This window comes from Lissotriton helveticus, chromosome 8 (genome assembly GCF_964261635.1).
Source record: "Lissotriton helveticus chromosome 8, aLisHel1.1, whole genome shotgun sequence".
Classification (NCBI taxonomy): domain Eukaryota; kingdom Metazoa; phylum Chordata; class Amphibia; order Caudata; family Salamandridae; genus Lissotriton; species Lissotriton helveticus.
Window position 1 is genome coordinate 1,485,968,546 of NC_136069.1, and position 20,852 is coordinate 1,485,989,397.

The following is a 20,852-nucleotide window of genomic DNA, read 5'->3' on the forward strand; positions in this document are numbered from 1 at the left end:
GATAGAATTAAGAGCCTCACCCTGAATAGTGTGATTAAAATGTGCCAAAGGCTCTCCCCCCATACTTGACATCCCACATGCATAGCCAGAGCTATATGGACAGATTGAATAATTAAAATCTCCCACCCAGAGAATACACAAGGGTTGCCACTTCTCTGAGAGTGTGTTAATTTCTACCTGTAATGCCTCAATGACTTAAGAGATGCTATGATTAAAAATATTATAGTACCAATTAATCACTAATAACTTAGGTTGTACCAGGTTAGAAATCATGACTAATTGATACCAGGGGGAGGTGCCGACAACTGTAACTTTTATAGTTTCAAACTTTACTGAGATCAACATTGCCAGACCTCCTTTAGCCCCTCCTGATGGTGAGGGAATGGAATGGCATTAACTATGTAGGAGCTATATCCATTAATTACAATATCCTTCGTGTACCATGTCACTTGGAGGCAAATAATATCAAAACCTGTAATAAACGTTATCCAGGACTCGTCTGACAGTTTAGAGCCAAAGCCTGCAATATTGAATGAGATGAGTTTGAGAAGAATCTTTAGTTTGCCACATTTATCCAATTGAGTAGCTTCATTATTCATAACTTGTGTGAGAACTTGTAAAGAACCCAGGAGTCTCCATAGACAAGGTCTCACTTAAGGATACATTTTGGTAGAGTGGTGGAAACACCAAGTTCAAAAGCTTTGTCTCTGATTTGACACCCTAAAGAAGTCTGGAAGAGGTAAGCTGTTCTTGCTTCTATTGGACTAAGAAGTCACACTCCTAACAGGCAATCTCAGAGCAGTACCGATCACCCAGTTGTGCAAACACAGGATATCAAATCATACATCAATATAATGCAGAGAAGAGGTTGGCTTGCAACACACTTGCATTACCATGAAACATGGCAGTGTTTCATATTTGTGAGTATTAAGCTGCTCATCAACTTGAAGTGGAAAACTGAAAGGCAAGCACCGCAGTTTAACCAAACGCTACAACAAAATACTTGGGGTGTAAAATCCCAAAACAGGAATTTATATATTTAATTGATAATTGTATGAAGCACTGTTTGTCTATTCCGAGCACTTTTGGGTGTGAGGGTTGGGGGAAACATCCTTTACAATGAAACTTTCACAACGCGGTACCATTACCATGCAGGTTTTACAACGCAAGTCGTTACAACGACTTGCGCTGGAGGGCGCTGTAGGATAGGGAATAGTTTAATTTACTATCCAACACCTTCCCTACTATCCACGGGGACTGGAGTTGGAATAGTAAATTAAACTATTCACTATCCAGCGCCCCCAAACGCAAGTCGTTGTAATGACTTGCGTTGTAAAACCTGCGTGGTAACGGTACGCGTTGTGAAAGCACGCGTTGTACCGTCATACATCCGAGGGTTGGCACAAGGAGCATAAAGTCCAGTTAGGCATTTCCACTTTGTCTTCCGATACTATCTGATATTTATGTGGGAGAAGTTGTGTTTTTTTAAATTTATTTGACAGTAGAACATGCACTAGTCTTGGGGACTATGAACCTAACACACCAAAAAGGACACATTGTCTTTAAATTTAGTAGTACGTGGCCCCAAGTTTAACAGTCCACAGTCTTAGTATTGGAAACGTGGACTCTTAACGATGGACTCAGTGGGAATCTGCTCCTAAGGGCCAGTGAACCACACTAGGGGTCCTCTGCTACTGTAACACAAACCCATATAAAAACAAAATTGATCTATGTGTGGGGCATGGTGCGCTTCTCCCACACTAAGGCCGGGTTGGGGGGGGGTAAAATGTCCTGATCCTGCCACTTTATGTGGCCTTTCATAATATTTTACCGTATGCGTAGCTCTTGTCCCTTTGCCTCTAAAGGCAGCAAAAACTGAAATGGTTCTCTTGCAGGACAGCTAATAAGAGTTTTTGAGTCGGAAAAACTTACCTACAGTTTGTGGACTCGAAATGACAATGGAACAAAAAGCTGCCTCCTCCAATCTGATTTTCTTATTTAATTACTTAAAAGAGTCTAACGGTCCCAATAGCTCTACATGTTAATCCTTTCAAGCCAATGCATCATATTTTTCTAGGGTAATTTATCAAGAACTATTAGACAGATTTACAACAATGCAAACAGGCATTTTCTTGAACAAAGTTTTATTCTTGTGCCAAGTTTGGTTTAATTCCGTTTAGCCATTTCCCTGTAGTGAACAGGAAAGATTCCTATGAGAGTTCAAAGGTGAAAAGTCATTTTTTTGACCACCGGCCCTTATTTTTTATGCTAATCTGAGGTTGTGCTCATTTTTGTTTAGAATTTCAACAAATGTTCCAGCCTTTTTAATTGGCCCCTCCCAGATTAGAAACAGATTGTCAATATATGTTATTAAAAAAATCAGATGTTTGGTGCAATCCAAGAAATGTCAAATAGAATTGGGAAATATTATCGGTTCACAGTCAAAACATCCAATGGAGTTAACAGGGATGAGGATCTACAAATACCTTTGGCATAAGTGACATCCCAGATCCTTTTTGCATGGATATATTTAAGTTTCCTTTCCGTTTTTCTTTTCCCCACTTTTCATGATTATTCTGTTGCTTTCTTACATCACATCGTGTTACTTCTTGCTGATTGCACCTATCTAGCACAGTTATTTAAAGAAGTATATATTTGTTTGATTGTGGATTGGAGTATTGTTAGACCCGTCTGCTTCTGAGAGTCCCCTCACCACTATGATTTCTTTTGTTCCCCCGTACCTCACAAACATTTTCGTTTTTCTTTGTCTGCCAGGACTTTTTATGTGCTGTTTCATGGGGCTAGATGTTCCTTGATGCCCAGTTGCTCACAAGGTGCCTGGCGGAACCTGTGGCATTACAAACTGGGGTTGTCAACCTGTATGAGTGGCCCTAAAATGGTGGACACCCTTTTCCCTCATGTGAGTGACTCCCATTGGAGCCTCCCTGATCTCTGGCCTTTTGAGGTTTTGGCGCCCTTTGTTTGACGCACATTCCTGATAGGAATCCCTTTGTTTTCCTCAGATACACAAAATGGCTGCTCTAGAGCCACAGTACGGTGGCTGCTAGTGACCTAGATATACCTCAAAAGTGCCAAGGCATTGTCACAGCCAGAGAAGGTTCTAGAACCTTCTGGCTCGTGCCAGCACCCCAGGGCACTGGCTATAAAAGGCCCAGTCCCTGGCAGCCATTTTAGAAAGAAGAAAAGAAGAAGGAGATTCCAGACTTGACACCAGATTGACACCTGCCCTGTTGACCCCCTGAGGTGGCTGGTAGCGTAGGCAGTAGAGTAGCAAAGGTTGATGGCGTTGTTTCCGACTGGCGTTCCAGTCAGCTGCGTGAGTGGTGACCTTGCGCCTACAGCGCCTGCCCAGCAAGTGCCTCATTGCCCCAAAGACTGTGGCCATACTTGTAGTGCCTCCCCGCCCCCCCCTCGGTGGTGATATCGTGACTGATACTGCGTGTCGCGAGGCGAGAGCAAGTTCGCCGCGACCGCGATCTTCAGAAGTGCCCCCTTCGCGACAGGTGCCTCCAGGGGGGAGCTCGGACGTCTCCGAGCCCCACCGCCGTAGAGCGCTTCCTGTGCGGACTGAAGGTGAGGTGGTGCGCCGGGGCGGGGAAAGGCCGGCCTTCATTGGGCGAGAGTAGCGTCTCTGCCCCTTCCCCAGTGAGCCGGAAGCTGTAGCTGTGGGCGGGATCCACCCCGTATGAAGAAGTCAGAGGGAGGACCGTGGAGCCCCTAAAAACCCTGTCGCTGGCGTGAGAAGTGCTGTGCCCTGACTGAATCGCTTTCCGATTGCAGCCGATGCGAGGTGGGCCCGTTTCTTCAGGTGGGGTGCAGCGTTGTGAAGGAACTGTGAACCGGCATTCATTTGACTGAGCGCGAAGGTTGTGTGACCCCTCCGGCAGCCCGTTCGTCAGTCTAAAGACTTTGAACTGGTGCCGCCTGTGTGCTAGCGGTGTCGAAGCCTGTAGGCGCGCATAGACTCCACCGGCAAGCAGAGATCTCATCCCGGTGGTAGCGGAGTGCAAATGCTGTATTCACTGTGTTTCCTTGCCTTCTAGATACACGCGCATTACTCCCTGAGTGAACCCTAAAGAGTCTAAAGCTTATTTTGTGCCTAGGGAAGCCCGTACTCGTTATCCTTGAAACCAACGTGAACTGTAAGAGTTATCTTTCCAAGCTGAAACGTATTGCAAGTGTAATCTTCCTAAAGCATTTAATTGGTGGCAGCGATACCAGAATGAACATGTGGTTATTTAGTTAAATGAACCAGCATCTATTCTGCTATATAAAAGTGATATTTATTTGTGATATTTATTCCTGATATTTATTCTATTTATCTTGCTATTTATTCCTGAAGATCTATTTACAGTATTTATGTCAGCAACTGAATCCCAGAGGTTTGTGACTAAAGAAATGCGAATGTGCTTTCCCAACTGAACCCTATTTACAACAGAGAACTTTTACATAAAGGAATCGTATTTTTCTACAGCAGTGGTGTGGTGTCCTTCTTTTTGTGTGTCTGCGCAGGGAGTTATTATTGGGTCAGAGCCGGCTTAACACTAAAGCCTTCACTTGCCTTGTCACTTGAGCCAAGCTACCCCCCTTTGTGCTGGGCTTGCCCATCGCAGGTCCAACAAGTATCCTCTAACTAAATATAAAGGGTGATTTCTTGAGGGTACTCCTTCCTATTATTTGTGGAAGTTATCGTTTGACCCTTTACGTATAATGCTCACTTGGGCTACTTATTTAACTTTCCTTTAGTGCACAATAACAGAACCGGATCCTTTAGTTCTTTACACATTTATTTATCCTTATCTAGGAGAAGCCCATAGTGGCACACATTAGATCTAAGAATCATTATCGTACCGAGGCACTATTGGGCTAATAATTAGATTTTAATTGAGTGCACAATAAAGGAACCTGAAATGCCCACTGGGGCATGAATTCGATTTGTTATGGTGTCGAGGTACTTCGGTGCCATCTATTGATGTAATATGGGGCATGGATTGGATTTATATCAGATTCCACTTATAAGTTGATTATTAACCAATTATAGTTTAAACAATGTCTTACAGTGGACTATAAATAGACTATATATAGATACATGTTTAGTACACATTACAGGATTGGATAATGCACTGTGCAGAATTATATATCATAAACTAACTTACGTTGTGATTACCCTTGCACTACTACCAATATATTTAGGATGGAACTTCAAATATGTGAATCCTCTATTTTCCTCACTCTACACATGCACTTTCATCTAGAATATATACCAGCCATTATCAATTTAGTTGCATTGATTTACTGTTTTACTTTAAATGTAATTAGTGAAGTATTTTGTTCATGTCTATTATGGGTAGCTGAATATTATATTTGAAATGTACAATGAACTGTAATAATATGATCCATTATTATTTATTATAAGGGTATGAATTTGCTTCTTAACTATGATGTACAAATGATTAATGGAGACGCAATGCTTTCTGAATGTAAAATATGTTTTCTATGTTTATTGATGGCTTCTTTTTTTGTTTTGCTGGGTTGTGAGTGTTACTAACCTTTACAAAGGCTCTTTTAAGGCTACATGAACTGAGTAGCAACTGCTCTAATAAAATGGCCCATATAAATCGCACCTTAGATGGCCTGTCTTCTTTCTGATGAGGAGAAACAGTCTGAAATATTTCACAGGGTCTAGTGTCCACGACAGAGCAAAGGCAGGCAGGTGGAAGCGGACATATATCAGCAAGAAGAGGACATGTTATCAGCAAGAAATCTGAAGTATATGTACATTTGTATGTATATATATATATGTTGATCCTCCTCAGCCCCTTCCTGGAAAGTTTCAGGGTGATCCTTAAAGTGAGGGCCAAGAAAAAAGGGAGTCCCAAAACATAAAATCCCCATGCATTTTTCATAGACTTCTTTAGACACAGCTACAGTTGTCAAATGCTCACCATTAAAGTCAATGGGAGACAACTCACTTAGCAAAACAATAGTTGCAGAGCGAGTTCAAACACCCTCTCTCGTGGTTAAGGTTCTGCTGGGTCAGAACAAGACTCGACAGTCACTACTTCGTTACCCTGCCCATGGAGTCCAGGTACATATGTTACTTGGCTGTCCCTGGTGCTGACAGGATCTGCAGGAGCTGTCAAAAATGCAGCACTTGACAAAACCACACTTTATGATAAAGTTACACTCTACCCTCGGAAAGAAGAGGCCTTTGGGGTCCCAGGACCCAGGAGGAACAGCTGGATTTCTTCTACCTTGCCCAGCGGCCCGGGTGCAAAGTTAGCTGGCAGCTGACAATCACAGGGGGCTGGTCGTGCCAAAGATGCTTGCCACATACTCGACTACACCAACTTCAGGAAGCAGGGACGTGTCGTTTCCAATGTTGGTTGTTGTCACTGTGAGTTGCTCTTGGGCTGGAGTTGTCACTCACAGGGTCGATCACCCGACTGGCGATCACCAAGCCTTGGCTGTAGCAAATCCAGTCTTTGGATACTTCAGTGGCTTGAGGTCAACAGGAATGGACCAGTGGCTCGAAACTTGAAGTGAGCTTGGCTACCACTCCAGGATTTCAGGACACCACTTCTCTTTGAGCTTGCTCTCCCCAGCCCTAGCGGGTCGCAATTCTTATAATGCAGTATGTCAATTTTTCTGCATCCTGGGAGCAACAAGCTTTGACCATGGTCACACGTCGACACCCTTGTACAGTAATGGTCTCTTCAAGGCACTTATGTGTCCTCTCTTTGGGCTGCGGCATAGTCCAAAGTCTTTTCTTCTGTGACGACTTCTTCTTTGTGTCTCTTCTTGGATTCCTAAATAGATTTAAGAATCTGGTGCCAGTGGAGCACCTTAAATCATAGTTTAGGGGGCGTTAGGGAGTGAGGGGCAGTGGCCAATGGGCTACTGGTCCCTGCAACTAACCGGCCCCTGTAGTGACAACATTCTGTGGATGTACGTCACTGTGCTACCCAGAATTCTTGATTTTAGGGTCTGTCAAAATTTCAGAACACTTCCTTGGCTGTACAGACCTCTCAGCCCACCTTAAAGGTGTGGCTAACCTTTTGGAGGTGTACGCCTCCTGACTACCTAATTTCCCCACCTTTTGGGCTGCACAGGGCGGGAAGGGCTTTGTTCTTGAGTGGAGGAGAAGAGATTACATATCAAGGTGGTGAAACCTTTATGGCTCACAGTCTTGATTACTGTAAACACTAGCCATCCTGGGAAGGTGGGGGTGTGATCTTCGTCCTGCCCAGGCTTTAGCCTCTGTCCTGTGGAAGTGTTAGCACATCAGACCAGGAGGGAAGACTCTTGTCTTGGCAGCAAACGGCTTGGGGAAGCCCACCAAGGCACTGGAGCTTTGTATCCTAAGAGGGTACCCAGGTAGGGTAACACTGCTGTGTATGCCAGCTTACCCTCGACACAGCAATTATGTTGGGGATGAAAAAGCATGGTGTTTGATACAAAACATGACACAATTCGGTCGTTCCATAATGGAGCTGTCTACCTCGAGTTTCCTTGGTAGCCAGCCCAGGTTACTCCATGGACCGCCGGTCACTTACAGTAAAACCTTGCTTTACAGGGTTACTGCAGGGATATATACGTGTAAACATATATATACACACCTTTAATATAAGGCACTCTACCTCCTGGGCTAAGGAGGGCAACCTAAACAGAGACTTACTTACATTAAGGAAGTGGTTTAGCTCTGCAGCTCATAGTGTGTGCAGAGTCACTCTCAAGCAGACAGGCTGCTCGTGCAGGGCTGCAATGGCAGACCTGCAGACATACTTTTACTCGGGTCACCCAGGGTGGCACAATAAAGTGCTGCAGTCTTGGAGACCCCTCTTACAACCCTTGTCTTGGGTACCACTGGTGCCATCCAGTAGGGATTTAGGAGTGATAAGTGCTTGTCAATTGGTTGTACCAATTCAATAGATACAGTTTAGGCAAAAAAGTACTGACAATGGTGCCTGGTTAACTGGTCCCCATTCACTTCCAGACCTACAAAGACAGCATCTGGAGCAAAACGTGGGAGGTGACCATGAAAAAATTGCACTTTCTAACAATTCTGAACAGCATACCACTGCTAACCAGAGCTAAACGGCATGCACTTCTCCAAGGTGACATTGATGTATACCTGAGTGGCATATTTGATTTACTAGTAAATCCCTTGTAAAGTGATATATCATACACCCAGAGCATGTAATTCACGTGCTACTAGTGTGCCTGCAGTGGTGATTGTGCCACACACATAAGTAGCCTTTCAAACCTGCCTCAAGCCTGCCACTGCAGTGCCTGACTGTGCAGTTTACTGCCAATTCGACGTGGCATTTAAAACGTCTTGCCAAGCATCAAACTCCCCTTTTATTACATGTAAGTCACCCCTAAGGTAGGCCACTGGTAACCCTAAGGGCAGGGTGCTACGTAAGTAAAAGGTATGACATGTACCTTTATGGTTTGCATGTCCTGGTAGTGACCAACAGCCTATTTTGTTTTTCTCTACTTTGAGGCCTACTGCTCTCATAGACTAGTAGTGGAAATTTCCTAATACACTTTTTAATCTGTAATTCCTGTCCTGATCAGAGAGTGGTAGCTTTTTCATATGTTTGGAATTGTAATGATAAATCCTCCTTACTGATGAAATTGGAATTAATGTTACTGTTTTAGAAATGCCACTTTTAGAAAGTGGACATTTTTCTGTACTTACTACTCTGTGTGTCTGACAGCCTGTCTTTAATACACGTATGAGGTGGGTGACAGCTGCACGTTGTGCATTCCCTCTAGACAGCCACAACACAGGAATGATAGGTCTGTCTGAGTAGCCATCTACATACATCTGCAATGTTATGGCCTTGCCCGGGCAGGATGAAATAAAACTTCCCTTGAATAGGCAGTGTTCTGTACCCACACATAGCACTGATTAGCCCCCACAGATAGCCTGGCAGACAGGACTGGGTTGAAAGGGATACTTGTGCACTTAAGAGAGCTTCTTTGAAGTCACCCTTACAGCAAAGGCACTTTTGGGTATAAGTACTGGGTCTGTGGCACCCTAAAATCAGACACTACTGGACTTGTGATTAAGGTCTGCCAGAAGAACTGCTGTGCTGCTTAAAGGACGCAAATGGACTGCTAATCTAGAAGACCTGCTTTTCTGTTTGTTGTTGTTGCCCTGCTACTCTTAGAATCTACTGAAGAAGAGCTGGACTCTGCTTTCACTCCAAGGGGTTGTTGGCTTGCCTCCTGTTGCTTGAGACTCAGGGATATCAAGTCTCTACCTATGCTCCTGTGCCTGGCTTACTGGAAATGGCCCAGGTACTTGCAACACAGAATTCGAAGCATCTTGTGTCTGCGTGTAGCAGAACTGGTGCATCACTCAGGTTGCGGGAGTAAAATCAGTGCTTCGCCTTGGAAACCGTGCTTTGCCTCCAGAGATCTACGCATCGGACAGTGTACCATCAATGCTGAAGCTTGGTGAAATGGACACATTGCCTTGACTGCGCAGCAGGATTCTGAGTATCACTGGATGCCTCTCAACCCTGGCACCCATCGTCTGGACTGACACATAGTCTTCACTGCGTGGAGAAGATCGAAGCATTTCATTGTTTGAGACCAGGAAATGTAGTTTGCTAACCAGGACCTGCATGGGTCCTGTAGCTGGATGGTGCTCCTTTGCAGCCGGCCTGAACTTTGACTTTGCCCAGCTCCATTGCAACCTAAAGAATCTTTTTTAGCTCTATTTGCTTTGAAGCCCTTTACTGCATTTATTCTTTAAAATTCAATATCTCAACTTCTATACATTAGATTTTTGTCGCGTTGGTCTTGTTTTGTTCATATTATATATTTTATTTTTCTAAACCTGCGTGTAGTCTTTTTTTGGGGGGGTAGATGTGTGTGTGTGTGTTTTACAAAAATGCTTTACACATTACCTCTTTAGATACGCCTGACTGCTCTGTGCCAAGCTACCAAAGGGGGAGGGGGTGGAGGAGGCCCAGGTTATCTTTTAGTGTGTACTTAGCTTACCATGACTAGAGTGGTGGTTCCTGCCTGACCTGGGTGCATACCTCAGCCAACCAGGAATTGCAGTTCTAACAAAAGATAACATAGATGACATAACTGATAGCAATACCTATGATAGTGCTGTTTACATTACGTTGTGAACTGTAAAATATTTAAATCAAAATGGGATAAAAAGGGTGTTAATACCGTGTGCAGTGGAGCTGACTGTTTGTGGAGGAATGGGCACAAGTACTGCGGCCATGCCGCACCAAAGGTCATGCACAAGGTGAGCTATAATACACTTTGTATGTGGAAAAATGCCTTTAGTATTTCATAATTAAAGTTTGTGATCCAATGATTCTCAACGTGATGCGTTTATAATTTGCAACATGATGAATACACATTAGCACAATGCTTTTCCTGCCCTGCTCCAAAAGACTCAAGTTCACAGGAAGTTCGGAGGAAAGCATCTACACACTAACTCGTGTACACAGTTGAGTGTAGGCCATGGATCATGGCCATAATTTATACCCCCTGCCATATTTTGCTTTAGGTAGCCTTTCTTCTCATGCTACTTCGCATGGTGGTGTATTGAGCATGGCAGTGATGTTATAATATTTGTGCCTATTTAACTTTACCTGTAAATAAACAATCACCTACAGATGTAAAGCCATTTAAACCTAAACTAACTGTACTATACACCTAAATCAATTTCAATTGTTTAGCACCATAAATAATCCTGTAGATATATAGCATAGAAGAATTGATTCTTAAGACAAATAGCAATTCTGAACATTGTTTTTATTAAAAACATTGTTCAATTATCTCTCATGTTTATAAAGATGTTTTGCTTACCGTAATAACACCTCAGCATCATTGTAACCTATGGGATGAACTGGAATCTTTGGGATACCAACACCCTCAGCTACACCATATCGGTAGGCGTACTCTGTTAAAAGGGAAAAGGATGAATTCCTTACTGAGGAGGCAGTTTCGTAAACAATTTTAAGGAACATCACCAATGAAAAATTAGGATACCATGGAACAAGCATTTTGAAAGAGACGATACTCATTTCCAGAGAAGGAAAAATATTACTGGCATGCCTGAACAAAACGGTTTGTGCAGGTAGATTTAATTTGCATTTAACCTAAAGTGAAAAAACATTCAATAATATTCAACAGCTTAGCTACAGTCAACACCAATAAGATTGACTTAATAGAAATCTGCAGGGCCCCTTACCCAAGAATATCATCTAACCACCTAAAGTTCTCCTTCAAATCACTTGAAGGTAGACGATACATTCCCTTGGTCCCAAATCTGTATCAAAATCCCCTGGTAACAATAAGTAAAATGTATGTGTTGGATCTGGTTCTCACTGCAGGCAGGGTCACCTCCAAACTTTTTGTCTCCACCTGTCTTATTTTGCTGAATTCATTTTTGATGCCAGTAGGACTTTGTGCCTTTTACCACTGCCAACCAGTGCTCTAGTGCTTGTGCTCTTCCCTCTATACATGGTAAAATTGGCTTACATTTAATTGTAACATTTAATTTACTTTAGTGAAATGGTACTACAAGTATCCAGGGTCTGTAAATTAAATATGACTGGTGGGCCTGCAGCACTTGTTGTGCCACCCACTTACGTAGCCTTTGAAAACATGTCTCAGGTCTAACATTACAGCCTGTATGCAGTTTTAAACAACCAATTCAACTGGAAATAAAAAAAAACGTTGCCACGCCTAAACCTTCCTTTTTAATATACACAGGCCCCTTCTAGGGTAGACCCTAAACAGCCAATAGGGCAGGGTGCATTGTATTTAAAACGTTGGTCCTGTATTTTTAAGTTTCACATGTCCTGGTAGTGAAAAACTCCCAAATTCATTTTTCATTATTGGAAGGCCTACCTCTTCCATATGATAACACTGAGATAACTTTTGTTTGGGAGCAGATAGGAATGTCATGTTTGGTGTCTAAGGAATTATAACTTAAAAACCTCTTTATTGGTAATGTTGGATTTTAAGTCACAATTCTGAAAATGCCACTTTTAGCAATTTCTTGGGCTAATTATTTGGTACCTGCAGCCTGTTCTTGGGTCACATGACTAGGAGTAGCTGGCAGTTGGCCTTTGTGTATTCGTTCCAGACAGCCAAACAATACAGGGTCTGAATTTTGGCAGGATGGGTGATCCTGACTTGATGGGGGGGGGGGTCTAGTGATTGAAGGGGAAGCCAATGAATGGATCACCAGGAAAGAAGCTGATTTCCTCACGACTCCGGAACCAATTACACCATATTTTTACACCCTCCCCAAAATCCACAAAGGCACCACCCCTGTCCCTGGTAGACCGATAGTCTCCGGCATCGGCTCCCTACTGGAACCACTGTCTCAGTTCTGTGACGTTTTCTTTCAACCGGTAGTGAAGAAGATACCCTCATATCTTCAAGACACCAGGGATGTCCTTCGCCTAATTGACGAGATGGACGGCAGTACTGATGTGGACCTTCTTCTGACCTTAGACGTGGAAGCCTTGTATACGAACATCCCACAACAGGCAACTCTAGAGGCAGTAGAGTCCACCCTGAGACTGGAGGAATGGACATCTCACACCCCCATCTCATTTGTCATGGAATTGGCCAACATAGCTCTAACGGAAAATTTCTTCAAGTACGACCCTCAACTGTACCACCAGATCCGGGGGACATCTATGGGTTCGACCTTCGCGCCGAGCGTGGCCTGTATATACATGGCAACATTCGAGAACTACTTCATCTACTCCCCTGAACGCAACCCGTTCCTCGAGAACCTATCCCTGTGGCGTCGCTATATAGACGACATCCTGATCTTTTGGAAGGGGGACCGAACGAGCTGCAACGCCTTTTGCTCCTGGATCAACCAACAGGATCCCTTTCTGAAATTCACAGGGACGATCGCTGAGGACTCTATACCGTTCCTTGATCTGAGAATCATGTTGGACCCCATGGGAGTAACCACTACTCTCTACAAGAAAGAGACCGATAGGAACAGCCTCTTGCTCTACAATAGCCACCACACCAAGGCATTGAGGGACAGTCTACCGTTTGGACAATTTCTTAGACTCCGGAGAAACTGTACCGCCATCTCCGATTACCAACGGGAGGCGCAATCCCTACAACACAAACTCCAAGACAGGGGCTACCCAACTAGACTGCTGAAACGATCCATGAAGAGAGCCCAGAACAACAACAGAGAATCCCTTCTGGAAACTCATAGCAAAGAAAGCGAGGACATTATCACTTGTGTGACATCCTTCACGAAAAATTCGCCTTACATTAAGAGAACAGTGAATGCACACTGGGGGATTCTGAATTCTGTGTCTTTGGACATCCCCCGCCCTCGGTTCGCCTTCAAAAGAACCAGCAGCCTGAAGGACCAACTTGTCCATACCCGACCAAAGAAAACTCACATCCGTCCGCAGAACACTCTGTGGGACCTGCCCCCTGTCACGGGTCATTACCGGTGTGGCAATTGTGTGGTGTGTCCGCAAACTACACAAACGAAAACAGTCCAACTTTCTGATACCTTCACATGGTGCCTGAACCGACACACCAACTGCAACAGCAGTAACTGTATCTATATGCTGACCTGTCCATGCTGACTCAAGTACATTGGGATGACGACCCGCCCAGTGAAAACACGAGTTATGGAACATAACAGCAACATATGCTGCAAAAAGACACAAACTCACCTATATGCACATTGCCCAGAAAAAGAGCATGCAGCTGAGGACATCCAATGGGTCGTGCTAGAATGGCATCCTTCATTAAACCAACAGGCTCTTTTTAGGATGGAACAAAGATGGGTACACCGCCTACATTTAGACACTGAGGGTTTGAATGATTCCGTCCCGTGGAACACACTGTCTAGATAGACAGCTCCTCCCCAGTTCTGTACATGTATGCTGTTAACACTCCAGCCTGTTGTGAGTGCTTACGCATCCCCTACCAACATCACACCCGGTGTGTACAGTTAATCCCTTTATCCCATAGTTGCACACCTACACCGTCAGCGGGAACCACCCAGGCACCTACCACCCAGGGACCTATCATCCAGATGACTTGGTGACCACCAATGTACCTGTACTGTTGCCTCTCTGATCAATGACCTACCAAGACCACTAACAGGTGAACACCACCACCATTGTATCATCCCCCACCAGATGAATGAGTCACCCGATCAACCATGGTCTCTAGCTCACCATCCCAGCTTGACCATGCCCCAATCCCCGCAGGCAAAATGAATGCATTCACTGGGACCCCCCGACCAATCGCCAACGGGGCGTTATTCAGGCCATCCAGCTACTCAGTGTATACGACTTGACCTTAATTCCCTTTATTCATTTAGCATCCTGGCTGGTCAATCACCTCAGAGCCACGCTATGTCCTGAGTACCTGAAACATTGGGCCGTGAGTGGTCCGTCCCAGACCTGCCTTTGACCATGAGGAGACCATTACACTGTCGACTGCCCTGTCCCCCAGGGTGAGGGTTGACCTATGCCTCCGCGAGTGTTCCTCGTGAGGCTTGGCGCGGCTGGTTGCCAGGGGCGACTATCCTACCATTCACCGGCCGGCAAGAACAGCGGAGCCCCGCCACTCTGTGCGTCGGTGCTCCTCCAGGCTGCGGCCTCTCTGGGTGGTGTGATTGTTCCTGGGTACACCGGGACCTGGTGGGACCACCGCGGACCTAACCCAGGCCGCCAACTCCTCCCATGATGTCCTATCAGTCGGTATATGTATATACATACGTACCCACCTACACCCCTGTATGGAACTGCCCCATTCACGCAGACCCCACGGGAGCAGCCTTGGGGCACTTACGACCGCCAACGAGGGTAAGTCCTGATCTCACTCTGGACTTTTGTCTAAAATCCTGTTGTAATTCCGTTTCCACGTGTAGTGAAACGCCGGCTGGCGTTAGATCCTGTCAATTTTATATCTTCAAACACTAATTGTTTGTTGAGACACTGTATGTCTGCTGGAAGTCCTTTACCCAGCATTGTTGTTTTTATAGTGAACTTCACTAACCCTTTGGTGCGTAGTAACCTTATTGTGTCTTCCCCCTCTGCTCACATTATCATTATGTATTGCTTCACGGAAATCAAGTAGCATCCCCCTGATTGGGTAACTTGGGGATTTGTATCACCAGCTGAAGTCCACTTCTCTCCCCACAGGGTATCCCTCTGATGCAGGAACCCCTCTTTGGCTGGATCCGGCAACCACACAGGTTGTATCCTTCAGATGCCTCAGCCTGATGCGGGGCATCTCACTAAGTCACTAAGTTTATGAGCACTATTTTGGTCCTGAAGAATTGCCAACACAGCATGAAACATGTGGACCTATTCACGAATGAGGGTTGAACGGGACTGACTCCTCGTAGCTACTGTAGTCCCATTGCCCCTCTCATTTTTTACTAAGGTGGTGAACTACACGATTAAAGACAAAGCAGTAGAACACACCAACCCTTTTTAACCCACCTCACTCACGCTCACTACTTCACTCACTAGGGCCCTCACACCCTTACATCTACCGGCAAGGAACAAAAGATCTCCATAAGAGTGTAGCACCCCGTGCTACCCGTCAGGCATTGCAGCGCCGGCTTGACGTTGGAGCAGGAAGCCGATGATGACACGATACGACTAGCTGGTGACATGACAACAGCCGTTAAACCAGCCTGTTGTGTGAGGCATCCCTAGTTCCGACAAGGGATACCCTTCCCTGTTGCACTGAGGCATATCAACGCCTTACACGCTAGGAAGAGAGGAAGACAGCATATTGCACTACGCAATCACTAATCCCAGGGGAACTGTGTGCAATCATTTGTTGCATTGATGGGGGGGGGGCAGGGGGCGGTTGGAGGTGCCGTCTATCACACCTGCACTTCAGAGACGCTGCCTCAGGTCACACACAAAGGGCTTCACACTAGCCTATTATGCCTGTAGACAGTTCTGGGATCAGGACAGGGAGGGAGGAAATTACAGACAAATCTGTTTGCGCAAGATACTAGAAGTTTCTTCCACTTTAAAAACGGGAAGCAGGTACAAAAAGGGGACCCTCAGACCCACTTTTCAGTACACTCCTGGACCTGTGAATACTACAGAAGAAGTGATGCCCTAGTGCTTGAGGCCTGTCCTGCTGTCTAAGAGGGAAGGCTGGACTTTCATCCTATGCTCAAGTGACTCCAATGGTTAGCTGATTGGCCTCCAGTTCTGAGCTACAGGGACACAACACGCTCCAGAGGTCTCCCTGCAATGGTCTAGCTGACGTGCTGCACGGGACCTATAATTCGACCAGCCTGAGACCTGCTGGCCTCTGCTGGAGTGAGTTCCCAATACCTAAGAGGTGCCCCCTGGTCCTGGACTCTTGGTGTTGTATTAGTTGAGCTCCTCATAAAAGAAAAGGAAAATCCTGAAGTCTTTGGCTTTTTGCGAACACGAACAAGCCAGTTCGTGTCACAATCTAGTTGCCCACCAACGCATAGCACTGGTGAACCAGACTCTTTGTGCTACAATGACCACCAATGCAAGATCTGCATTTTGCGCTACAGCAGCGAGAGTCCGCAGTGACCACCAATGCAAAGCTCCAGCAACGACCGTTCACGACACCCGACAAGATCTTTGTGCTACAGCGACCATCCGTGACACCTAGCCTGCTCTTTTCACGGCACCAACGACCATCCACGATGTTCTACCTCCCTGTATATGGCCCACACTCCTTCACGGTCAACCTGAACTTGTGCAATACTTAGTTTTTTTAACACACTTTATTGCAGTTGTGAATAAACACAGATGATAATTTATGATGAACCACATCAGATCAATGCATTATACTATATTACATTTGATGTGGCCTTGATAAGTGTCATCCAACATAGCATTCTTACATAACAACCTTAAATCTTTGAAACTGCATAGCTCTGGTTCTACTGGTTGGATTTTTGTAATTTTGGTGTCAAATAATTTATTGAATTGTACTCTATTTTCTAAATTGGTGAGGGATTTTTACTGTGGTGCTGGATTTTCAACCTTTTTACTGTTTAAGTGCTGCATAAATACTTTACATACTGCCTCTAAGATCAGACTGACTGCTTTTGTGACAAGCCTCTAGAGCGTTAAGCACAGGTTAATTTAGATCATTTGTGTGGTTCAGCCAGACAAGGATTGTGGTTGTTGCTTCACCAATCGACCAACAACCCAATTTCTTATATCTACCATTTTGCACAACCTTTGTCAAACCCATATCTGCATACAATGCGATACACACATCATGATGCTTGAGAGATTCTCAAGACTCACGCTCCTGCAAGGACCATCAAAGAGCAGCACAACATTACTGAGCGCACAATCAAATATGCACAAATGTGCATGTTTTAGGGACTGGTCCAACACACAATCTGCCAAACTCATTGTCCAGTCCTGTATTACAACATTCCCCAACATATGTACACTTGTGGGCACTAGTGCACAGTCATGATGCAGAGTCATCAATTGCTGTATATACGTTAAACACTGTACTTTATTATTCTGCCTGACAAACCATATCTCAAGAGTAAGAGTTAAATCAACTCAAAGTTCTCACTCTCTCTCTCCTCTAAACCCAATCACCAAAGGCACACTTTTACTCAAACCTGGAAGAATCAAGCCAATAGTTGGGAAGTTACAGAGGGGTTGTAGCGGAGGATCAACTAGGTCACAGACCAAAAAGCACAGTGCAGGTGTTTAACTAGGGTCATGTTGAGCCTACTCTTTTGGAAGTAAAACAAACAAATATAAACCACAAGTAGGGCAACTACAGGTACCATGGTAAAACAAAGTAGTGGTGGCTGGTACTGGACAGGGAAGGCAATGCAGAGGAGTTGGGGGGGGGGGGTGGAAAAGAAAAAAAAAACACTTACCTCTGCACACCGCCGTCTCTCCTCCCGGAAGCACACAGGCTCCCCTAAGCCAATCACAATGCTGCTGTCACCCTGACAGCAGCATTGTGATTGGTCTGAGTGCCGTGGTTCGGCGCTCAGATTGGGACTGCAATCCTGTGCATGATCTCCACCCCGGCCCTGTGGAGAACATGTTAAGTGCACATGACGTTTAGCCAGGCCCATGATGGCCTGCTAAACCATCATGCGCACTTCAGGGCACATATTTCCTCCAGCCCATGTTGGCTGTGACAACAGCCAAGCCCCGCTCCAAAACTGGATTCAACATGGAAGAATAAAAGTATAATCACAACATGCTATTATCATTTTATTTTTCCTTTTATTCACTGCTGAAAAGCAGTGGGGCGACCCTCCTCCGCATTAGCCGAGGAGCCATCTTTGGAAGAAAGCCTGTGATTAGTTGGGCTGTCAATTTTGGTTTTTGTAAGTATAAAAAACAATCCCTCCTGTGGCCCTAGTTTCAGAATTCATATATTCCATCTGAGAGAAGATTTTGCAAAACCAGAAGCAGAGAACAACTCAGGAGAAAAGCAAAAAGTCTTTTAAGACGAACAACCTTACTTACCAGTTCAGAGCTACAGCCGGAGAATATCCAAGAGAATTACAATGTGTAACTGTCAAATAATTATACTATGAGAACATGTAAAAGAGGTAGCAAAAAACAGAAGGCCTTTTATTCCAAAACTTTCCAAGTCTGACAAAGTGCAGTGAGATCAGTGTGAATCGAGGGTACAGTTCACAAAAAAACCATGTGGAAAGACAATGCTTTAGGTCTATAAAATATGCACTGTATGCTTACTTTTGTAAACATGCAGTGCTTATTTACATTTGGCAAACACAGCGCATAAACAGTGCCCTCTGTTTGCTAATTGTAAGGCACTATTGGTGCCAAAATAACTCAATATACAAAGCAAAGTATTTGCACAAATACGTATAAAGTGATGATGTGTGCAATTGAAAACTGTACTTTTACGGTAAAAGAACTTGTGACCTTAATAAAGAATTTTTAACAGTCAGGAAAAGTTACATACAATTACTTGGGAGTGCAACTGCTTTTGAAGGGAACTGAGCATAGCATGTAAAAGATGTTTTAGCTGCAGGTAATTGAACTGTTGAGCTAAGGCTCACAGTTTTTTGGCGGCCTGCTATTTGCAAGGATTCCACTAGGCAAAAACCAGTTTACCCACAGACGGGTATCTGCAAGGAATTTCAGCCTTACCCTTGACAGCTTAAGATTTCCCTAAAGAAATTGCATGCGGTATGCCACAAAAAGTCAAGCAGCAATACAGTGGGAGTTTGAGACTCTCACGAGGTCCAGACTTATAAGTGTCCATTTTCAGTAACAATAAAAAACAATGTTCAACCCCGCTGGAACAAAACGCTTGCAACCTCATATTGAGCTGCTGCAGTTTAAAATGTGTATTCTGTATCCCCTTTAAGTTACCCTGCAAGCTGACAGGTTCATAGATGCCAAGTTTTCAGATGGCTTATGTGTGACATTTCTATGGTTTCAGTGCACTTATGAGTGACATTCATCTGCCAAATGTGTGACGCTTTGTGTGACACTTTCTCTCGAGCAAGACCAATCAATGAAGTGCATGGAAAGAGATAAATATTAGAAATTACAGGCTTTTTTTCAATAAGAACCTGTAAAATATCTGGGAAGTGTCCAAAACCCCTGAAATAGAATATTATGATACTGATGCTAATAAGACATCTGTTCAGGGAATCAACAACACGTTGTAGCAATCAGAAATGTAATCCCAATAGTGCTAAACGTTTGCAAAGGGCTGCAAAGTGTGCAAGGGGAAGCTTGTCTGTAGGATACAATTGTGGAGGCAGCTGCGGGTAGGGCCTGTGCACTGTGGCATGATATGGTATGGAAAAACAAGGTTCTGGAATATAAGAATATGATTAAAAAGTCTAAGGCAGAGTACTATTCCTCCTTGATCTGTAACTCTAATAATAGCTCTAGGAGCATTTTTAATATACTGAACAGCTTCACCAACCCTGATTGTTCTAAGAATGAAATTGTCCCGTCCCAAGATCTTTGCGAGAACCTTGCCACATTCTTTAAAGAAAAAATCGTTAAAATTATTGAGGATTTGGAGGTTGCTCCCGATCTTGATCCCTCTCTTAACATGAGACTTGGGTCTTTAGGGGATGGGTCGGTTGAGTTAGCTGAGGGACCTAAGGAGCTCCTACTTGAATTCCCACTCTTTACGAAGAAGGCATTTAGCGGACTAGCCAAAGGGATTTCCTCTGGATCTCCTTTGGACCCCGTGTCACACAAAATTTGGAAAGAATACGAGGAGGAATTATTCCCCACACTCCGCCTTATATGTAATCAATCTCTCGCTACTGGTACTGTCCCAGCCCAGTGGAAAAAGGCGGTGATATCTCCTTTGTTAAAAAAGCCCTCCCTAGACCCAGACTGTTCTAAAAATTATAGACCAATCTCCCTGCTGCCTTTTCCAGCCAAGATTGTTGAGCGCAAGGTTAGCATCACCCTGTCTAAACATCTGGAAAATCATCATTTGTTAGATGATGATCAGTTTGGTTTCCGGCCACTTCACGGGATCGAAACAGCCTTGGTCACCGCTATGGATGAGCTTCAGAGGCGTGCAGATAGGAGGCAGGCAGCGTTTCTGATCTTATTGGATATGTCTGCCGCCTTTGATACGGTCAACCATAAGATCTTGTTGACCCGGCTATCTGAGGCTGGGGTGAGAAGTGGAGCTTTGATGTGGTTTCGTTCGTTTTTGCAGGATCGGCAGCAGGCGGTGTCGCTTCCTCCTTTTCAATCCGCCTTTACTCAGGTATCCCACGGGGTTCCTCAGGGCTCTGCAATTAGCCCCATACTTTTTAATCTGTA

At 44.6% G+C, this 20,852-nt stretch overlaps 1 protein-coding gene across 1 annotated transcript in view; it reads right to left on the minus strand.

Moving 5' to 3' along the window:
• The window catches only part of LOC144773425 (glutamate carboxypeptidase 2-like), a 508,326-nt gene that overhangs the window by 274,495 nt on the left and 212,979 nt on the right, over positions 1-20,852 (minus strand). The window contains exon 7 of the mRNA XM_078658419.1: positions 10,870-10,963. Within this exon, the coding sequence (XP_078514545.1) occupies positions 10,870-10,963 (94 nt within the window). The remainder of the gene's footprint in view (positions 1-10,869; positions 10,964-20,852) is intronic.